This window comes from Pseudopipra pipra, chromosome 2 (assembly GCF_036250125.1).
Source record: "Pseudopipra pipra isolate bDixPip1 chromosome 2, bDixPip1.hap1, whole genome shotgun sequence".
NCBI lineage: Eukaryota > Metazoa > Chordata > Aves > Passeriformes > Pipridae > Pseudopipra > Pseudopipra pipra.
The window spans coordinates 93,028,587-93,037,752 of NC_087550.1; the positions used below are offsets into that span (position 1 = coordinate 93,028,587).

The window sequence follows — 9,166 nt, forward strand, 5'->3', positions numbered from 1 at the left end:
GAAAGGCCATGGAGAAGCTGCAGGTAAATCACAGCAATTGTTGTCAGCTCCAGAGAGATGGAGAGGGCAGAGGCCAGGTTTTATCATGGCTTAACTCAGTAATTCCTCTGTCAGAGGGCTGATCTTTGGGGCAAATATGTTGTGGAGATTGAGGCTATTCTTTGCATAGACAATATGGAAGTGGAAGCAGCAGATTCAGGAACAAGAGAGAGCTTTTTCAAATTAGAGAAGAAATGCTCCCTTGCAGACAACTGTTAACAAAATGGGAGCAAATCCCTCAGCCCTGACTAGACACCAGACTGTCCAAAACTGGTGACTGTGGTCATGTGTAGTCTCAGTCAAGAGCTAGCCATGAGTGACATGAGATAATCCCATTTCCCTTCTCCTCATGTGAAGTGTGGTTATCAGCATGCATGCTTATAGGTAGCACAGGTCTTTGTGTGCAGAGAAGCTACAAAAATGTCAGATGCACTTTCTCCAGCCAGCAGAAAGGAAACACATACTCTGCAAAGGGTTAATGCTTAGTACAGTTAAAATGGGTTATGATTCAGCTAAACACCTGGACTGCCATCAGCCAGGTCTGTTCACCACCTGCAGACAAAAACCAAAAGTTTTTCTTGCCAAATCCAACATGCATCAGCACTTCTAAAAGCAGGAGGAACGTGCAGCTGTTTCAATAGAGCATCAGTGCTGTCTTTGTGATTTGGTTAGAGATTGCAGGAAAACCTGAAATGGAGGAGCGAACAGGGGGAAGGAATGTAATCCCAGAGAGCTCTGATTCTCTCCTATGGATGCTGCATTCACAACAAGGCCGTGAGCACAGCCACAAGGATGTGCAAGTCTCCTGACATCCTGGCAGTGAAAACAAAAGACACCTTGTAACTACTCCAACATTTGCCACACCCGTAGCAGTGTTCAAGGCCAGGCTGGATGGGACTTTCAACAACCTGGTCTAGTGGAAAGTGTCCCTAACCATGGCAGGTGGTGCTGTACTAGGTCATCTTTGAATGTCCATTCAAACCCAAACCCTTCTATGATTCTATGATCTGTGTAGGTGCAAGCTCTGACATTCTCTATTTCTGCGCATATGTTGTTAAAAATAAGAATTGTTGTTAATATTTCATTTATTAAAATACATTCTTTCTTTACATCCACCTTCGTGTTTCTTTACCCCCTTCCCCCCACTTTAATTTTAATATCTTTTTTCCTACCAAAAGCGCAACCAATAAAACTGACCAGAAGATGGCAGAGCACATGCACAGACGACACTGTAGCACTTCAGCTCCTAGTTGATAGTTTAAAGGATGGATAAGGGGGGTTAGTAAGGTGTTTGATTTTGCTCCGAGATGAGGAATATCCTGATCCCTTGTGAAAAATGAAGAAAAATCACTTTGGAGTCTGTGCCATTTGGATAAGGATTTATTATTTTTTCTCCAATTTTCTCTGATAACATCTCCCCATTGCCCTATGCTGAACTTCAGGATAAAAATGGTTCTCAGCAAAACCTAAGCAGTGGATTTTTCAGGCAAACTCCTGTAACACTGACACAGTCTGAAGTGGGTAATGAAGAGAAGCGTTTGGACTGTACCTGGAATTCAGACCTGAGGGAAGTCCTGATCTGACCTCAGCAGCACCAGTGGAAGTCTGCACCTGACAGCTTCCACCCATGGCCTAAACAGATGTAAGTGGGTGGTGGAAGTGGCTTCTGCCATAAGCTTGACTCTCAAGCCATGGGAGACACGGACTCTGTGGACGTGTGCAACTGTCACACTGCTGGACTGCTTCTGGGGGCTGACTACTCCATTTATGACAGGGGAAAGAAATCTGTCCATATTGAAAAAAGATGGCAAAAAAGCCTATTCAAGTTCCAAAGTCCATCTTCCAAGATGATCCAGGTCTTTTATACTTGGTTATGAGTAAACCAGGAGAGCATGGGCAAGTGGTAATGCAGGGCTGTGTGGGAGGAGAGATGGATAGCAATGAAGGAATAGGTCAGCAAGTGCAAGCCCTGGGCAATGGCCTCCCTGTAGTCCCTGGGACACATCTGAGCATGGCCACAGTTCATATATTAGATTTGTCTCTCTCAATATATATTTTAGGGCTGAACTATAATCTGAGGCTTCAGTGGAGATCCTATGGGAATTCAAGAAGGGGTAAATCCCTTGGATAAAAGAAGGAACCAACGTTCCTTGCACTTCGTATAGGTATTGTACTGTACAAATAAAATAGACCAGTCCTATATCCTGAAGCTGTAGCACTTTATACCCATTTTGGAGGAGTTTTAAAGGGCTGCCAAAATGCCAAGCAAGTAGAAAATCAGAACTTTGCAATTAGAATAATGCTCTTAATGAAACTTTGATATAAAGTTTTGGGCTTCATTACAATATTGCCAATGGCACTCATGATACACAACCAAAAGCCTCAACACAGAAAAGAAGAATTTTGCCCCTCTCATTTGTAGAGCAATATAGTCAGACTTAAACAGTAATTAGATATTTATTGTCTTTTAAAACTTCAACATTCTGCATACAAAAGTTTACCAGTTTACATATATATTTGATCTTTCTTGATTTGTAAAAATTTCTCTTTGGGAATTAAATGGACAAACAATTGGACTTTAGACAACCACAATTTTTGCTTTACTCTTGTAGGCTGAGTACAATTTTTATGACTCAGAACACCATTTTTGAGTGCCTAGAACTTGTGATTAACTACTTTTTAATAAACGACAGTAATAAATAATGTATTTGACATTTCAGGTATGGAACAGTATCAGAATAGTGTCTACATGCTGTCAAAACAGTTATTGCTAATATCTGGATGAGGCATCTGGAATTCTTCAGGGTTTGGCCAACACAGGAAATTGCATAAATGTGTAATGTTAGACCAATTTAACCACATCAGTTCAACCTTACCTGCCAGCATACCTTCCCCATTTTATATTTGGCTTCTAACATATATAAGCTACACTAGGCCAAGCTATGCTTAAAGAAACTGTCCATTCTACAAATTTAAACATGTATTTCATGGTTAGTCAAGAGGCAAGAGACACTGTTAGTCAAAAGGCATCTTGCATATGGAGGCATGAATACAGGACACTTCCTTTTTTTTGTAGTAAAGGGAAAAGTGAGAAGTACTTACCAAGAAGAAGTCTTTAGACTGGTTAATTCAATGTATAGAAAGTACAGAAAGTATAAAATACTCATTCAGAATTGTCCCCCTGCAAAACCATTCAATATACTCATCTACTAGTAGAACAGCTGGCAAAGAGAGGGAAGAAAACTAAAGCACAAAAACCTGAATAGCTAAATGAGATTCAAACAGTTTTCTTAAAGTAGACATTTTCATATGTATTTTCTGTCAAAAAGGCAATCTTCATTCAGAGGGGTTGAGAGTTACACTGAGATGTAGCTGCCACAATGGGAAACTTGTCAAGGCAGATCTTTATCCTGGCTCAAAGCAAAGTTTGTGCATTCAGTGATCTTACCAACAGTTTTTGCTTGCTATTTTTAAAACAAAATTTAGCTGATATTGTAATAACGTTGTTCCTGCTTGGGTTTTTTACTTCACTTTAGTCTTGGCCACAACAAGAACTCAGACTACTCTTCTGATACGGTCATGCTGCTATCTGCATGATTGGGTGACTGAGAGGGAAGGGGCTCACCAAGCTCTGCATCCCATACCTGCAACCCTACTTCTCTCCTACCCTCCCCCTCTCAGCACTTGCTTGATGCTGAAATGGAGACACAAGGTTATTTACGGTAGGAGACCTGTGCAGTAACACAGTACTCAGGAGAGTGGAATAGCCCATCCAAAACTTTGATGCCAGGGAAGTCTGTCTCAGACTGGGCTAGGCACCCGTGGGGAGCAGGCATGGACAAGCACAGTGAAGACTAAATGGATGCCAGTCCTGGTGAACAGGGTCAGGCTCCTTACCTGCCACGGGGACATCCTGGGTAAACTGCCAGCCTCTCTGGTGACCTCCAGATGGCTGCCTGGGGCCTCTGTGGTTTCCTCATTTTCAGGATGAGCATCTTGATTTGCTGTGATTCCTGTGACTTCTGTCAACTGGCTTCATGATTTCTTAATCTCATGTGGGAACTTGACTGCAAAGGCAAAACCAAAATGCTAATACTTGATGTTTGGATGGTATTGGGACTTTGAAGCATGTGTCACGTGCTGAGAGTAAGGTGTTCTTGTCCATAACACTGAGTACACAGCTATGGAGGCTCAGCTGCTGTTACCAGCCTCCACCTGAGCTCAGAGCTATCTTTCTTGCTGATTTAAGCCAAAATTTAGGAGATGGAGGACTATGGTCTTTCACCTCTCTGGGGGATATGGTGCCTGTGCAGTTCCTGGGGCACCAAGCCAAATGACATGCAATGGACAGTAACCTCCAGCACAGCAGAAGGACAGACAGTTGCTGTTGAAAGCAATTTCTGTCACTGAAGTGCCATTCAACAGAGCTTGTCTGACAGAGCCCTTGGTACAGGGGACAGTTTCATGGTCAGAAAACTAAATCTAGCTTCCAGTGCACCTTGTGTTGGTTTTCATCCCAAGAAATTATTCAAACCTGCTGGAGCATGGGTTTTGGAGTCAAAACCAGCCTTCAGAGTTACAGATAGGCACCTACACTGGAACAGGGTTTGCAGGGAAACAGGTCACTTTCCGGGAATCAGCTGTTCATGAAAATGAGAAAACCTTGTTTAATAGTTCAAGAAAACTCCTCAACAGCAGCCTTTTGCGATCTACTTAGATATGCAGGTGCTCTTGTCAGGGCTGGCTCTGCTAGATTTTTCAAGACATTAACAAAACCTTTGCAAATGCAAAAGAATCAGAATGGCTGAAAATAATTTTCCACCTCTAAAATGCACCTGTTTTGAGTAAGTGGGCAAATGCATTCAGCATTTTCAAAGTATTTAAAAGTTACCTATCTTCCATTATTGGTATAATTATTTTCAGGTACCTGCTGTTATTAAATCTTTTGTAATTGAAAAATAGAGTAAAGTCTTCCATGCCTGGAATCATCAACTCATGACAATAACTTGGTATTAAATTACAAAAGGCATTATAACAAATATCACCAGACAGACAGAAGAATAGACTGAGACTGAACTGTTAATGTTCAATTTGAATAGAGGCAAAACTGATGGATTTAAATTCAATGTCAGTATTTATTAATGTGTTTAGGTTACTGTATGTAACTGCAGAAAACCTGTTATTAGAAGAAAAGAGAAAGGTGGTGATATGTGATATGAAAGGTGACGAAACAGGTGACATTTGAGGAGAAACAAGTGAGATACAACTGCAGTCACATTATGTTACTACCACTGAAATGATGAGTCCTTGCAAACTATATATTGTAAAGGAAGAAGTTTCTTGGGTTCCTATTCATTTGTATCTGTAGATGTTCAGCACAGCTGAGGCCTGGAAAATAGACATCAGTTTTCACCAACCAAAAATCTAACTTATTGCATTCTAACAAAATCCTCCAAAGCATGAAGGATCTGTTTCAGTCTGTGGGAGAAGAGGAATCTGGGCCCATTGTAATCACTTGTTTCTCCTATGGCTTTGCCCCTGCTGGGACACGGGTTCTTGCAGTCACCTGCGAGAATGAGCTATTTTTGCTGCCACACATCCCTCACAGTTGAACAATTTGATATTACTTAAATTATGACCTTTAGCTAAGATCTTATTAAATTTGTTATCAACACCTCAAGCAATGTGAAAGGTCTGAACAATTAACATTATTTTTTATGCTACAACAGCACCGCAACACACCAGCACTTCCCAAACGTGGTGCAGATGTGATGTGTGTCCCATAGAATGAACTTTAATTCTGGCTTCCTACCTACAGAAACACAGTTTTTGTCATTGTCCAGGGCATAGCCAGCAGCACATTAACATATGAGTCCTTCATCTTCAGTTTCGCAGAACTGCTCACAGTTCCCAAGTTGACCTTTCATGCACTTGGTATGACTGCAAAGGAGTCAAATGTATAGATTCATGGTGACTTCATAAAAACACAAGTAGCTCATAAAAGCTCGCTTGCAAACATGAATCAAATACCCCTCCACTTTGGGAAATATGGTGCAATTCCTGCCAAAGGCCTCAATAACCATAGCAGTTGTAACTACAATTATTTTAGAAATGGTAAGCCGTCAACATTAGGTAGACTAGCATCATTCTACATCTTATGCTGTGTTTCCCAGCTATAACTGACAGCTCTTCGAGGGCAAATCAAGGCATAATCTGTAATTTCCAGAACAGCCATCATACTAAGGGAAAGATGAACACAAGTGTGGATAAGAGGCAAAAATTAGCAACTAAAGCATCAGTAATAAATGAAGTATTGTACTCTTGGTAGATCCTTGCAGTATTCCTTTTCCATCTGTATATAGTGCATGCTACTTACCTTAGCTCAGGTATTGCAAGATCATAGGCAGAATATGAGAGCTCTTCCTGGTTCTAACAGTGTGAGAGCAAGTAAACTGGTCCTAACAGATGCTGTCTAACCTGTTCCTACAGATTCACAATGAGATTCCACAGCTCACCCACGCAGATTAATCTACTCCTTAATTAGCCTTACAATGTCTAGAAAGTGTTTCCTAATATCTAATCTGAGTGTCCCTTAGAGTGATGGGATCTCATTATTTCTTGTCCTTCTGAAAATAGAGATGATGTCTTATTTTTATTACATATTTTATAAATTTCTGTTGGTTGTGTGTTGTGAGACCAAAGGTGAAATTTTGGTTTTGTGTTTACATAATTGGCTCCTATTTACGTAGAATCACTGTTCCAGTTTCACAAGATTGCCTGAACTCTCATCGCAACTTATGGTCATCCTTCCAGTCTGGAATGAGCTAAATGCAGTGAGTAAACACTCTCTTCTTTCTTGCATGTCACTGTGGAAAATATCAGCATCAGAGGTCGTCAGGCTCACCTCTGTGGAGCTCTGCACTCCATATAATCTTTCAGTCAAGTAGCGCAGTTTCTCAACCAAATTTGCACCAAACTTACAGTAGTTTCATCCAGAACGGTGTTTGTCTTTCTGCTGCAATAAAAGCGTTATATAAAACGGTGTTAGAAGCCTCCCTTAATGGAGAGATCTGAGGTGTACTGCATCTTTTGCAGTTGCCCAGCCTGTTATCCTGTCTTTGGAGGAAATTGATGTGATTTGTCCCTTAGAAGAATTTGATGTGATTTTTTTTTCCTGACTAGTGCAACTCAGTTTCTTTTCTCCTTGGTGGACTCAAGTAATTTGGTACTTTAAGGAAGAAAGACTTTCTTCTCCATTGGGCACAGACTAACATTCTTGGGCTTTTTTCCATTATCTCTGTACTTAGATCAGCTATTGATTTTCACATCATGTTTATCTTAATGTGCTTACTCCTTAGCTTTTCTAGTTTTATGCCAAGATGGTTACAATTCTTTATACAGATCTAGGTATTTCTGTGCTTCCTTCTGGAGGTCGTGAAAGAGCTCACAGTTTTAATCAATCCTCCTGCCCTTTCTTGACCTTGAGATAGTTAAGACACTGCCTTAAACACTTTGGGGTTTTATGGGGTTTTTAGAAGTAGCCTCTCTTTTAAAAATACATTAAGACATTTATTTTCTTTTTCTTTTTTTTTTAATATATATATTCTCATTAATGAGCTCTGTCATTTTTACAGTTACTTTTATTAAAGTCATCTTCCATCTTTGTATTGCCAGCTACTTCTAGTTTATAGATTAAAATTAAATGCAAACAAGTGCACTCAAAATTGCTTTCTACGTGTTTGTATGTATGTTGAAAATTTTCCATTAAACATTCTGAAGACAGTCAGGACAACCCATGTCCCATTAAGTACCTCTCCCACATCACCTTTGGGATGTCAAAATCTACCTCTAACTCACAGCACTCGTAATGGAGATGACTCAGGTGTTTGTTCCATTGTCTCCAACTAGACCTCTGTAATACCCAAATGACTTTTACAGCAAAATTAAACATGGCAGGCATCGTGTCTGCAGTATGATTCATAAACTGGATGAGAAGAGAAGCACCTCAGGGTCCAACTTGAAAGACAGGTGGGATGCTTCATCAAGTGGAGATGTGATGATTGTTAGACAACCACAATGAGTGATGGGGTAAGGTTCTTGTTCCCCCCTCATTGTTACATCTTGTGGGGTTCATTTTGTCACCTTATAAATGGATATGAAGGATTATTTAATTATCACATCTCTTGAGAACATGAAGAATGGCCCATTGTTTGTGTTGTGCATTTGAAAGCCCTGCTTATCAACCTACTGACCCCGTATTTCACACTGACACTGTTCTTTCAGTCCAAAATGGTATTCCCCATGAGCCTTAGACCTGGATATCATTACACTGCAGCTGACAAATGGGAGCAAGGAGGGCAAGACAGCAAAGCTGCCCAGTTTTCACTCATGTCCCCTAGTCCACAAAGCACAAATAATGACAAATAATTACACAAACATGGACTTTTGTCACTCTCTTGCCTGTTCTGTGTCTGCTCTCACTTGGCTCAACAAGAACATACATAAACACACCAGCTACTGCCACCATTGCCAGAGGGAGGTCCTGCCTTCAGCTGCCTCAACACCTTATACAGCCCAGTCTGCATTTTGCTTCAGTCCTCAAGCTCCAACAAAGTACAAGAAAGCCCTTAGCAAGAGTATGTAAACAGAATTTTGGTAGCATCTAGGCCTGAGGTTTTCTTTTGAAGAAGCAAATTTCACCCTGGAGCACAGGGGTAGACTCCAGTGGGACAAGGGAGAGGAATAGAAATGCAGTGGACAGAAGAACCCAGGGAACAAACATTGCTGAGTAAACATTGAAGTTAGCCCACTGAGGGGTTATGCAGGTCAAGACCATCAAGATGGGGTAATTGACCTGCTCACTAACCTTCCTGCCCACAATCACTGCTGACTGCAGAAATACCTTGCTGCTTTGCAGAGTTGTATTTCCAGTTTGTCAGCCTGGTTTGCTTACAGCACCAGCTATACAAAACCAGCCAGTACCAGCTCAAACCCTAAGAGATAAGTGGCAGGTGTCTGGTGAAGTTCAGTATTCCTCAGAAAACAGGGGAACATCACAGATTGGAGGAGCCTTGGAGAGGCCATCAGGATGGTTAGGGTGTAGAGCACATGATGAACTGTAACAGGC

The 9,166-nt window shown here is 41.0% G+C and overlaps 1 protein-coding gene across 1 annotated transcript; it reads right to left on the reverse strand.

Moving 5' to 3' along the window:
- Window positions 1–2,765: 2,765 nt before the first annotated feature.
- On the reverse strand, window positions 2,766–9,076 carry LOC135409706 (coagulation factor X-like). The gene is given in 3 exon segments (XM_064645599.1): window positions 2,766–3,282; window positions 3,859–4,058; window positions 5,852–9,076. Coding segments are annotated over 3 exon segments (429 nt in total). The 5' UTR covers window positions 5,967–9,076; the 3' UTR covers window positions 2,766–3,168.
- Window positions 9,077–9,166: the final 90 nt, after the last annotated feature.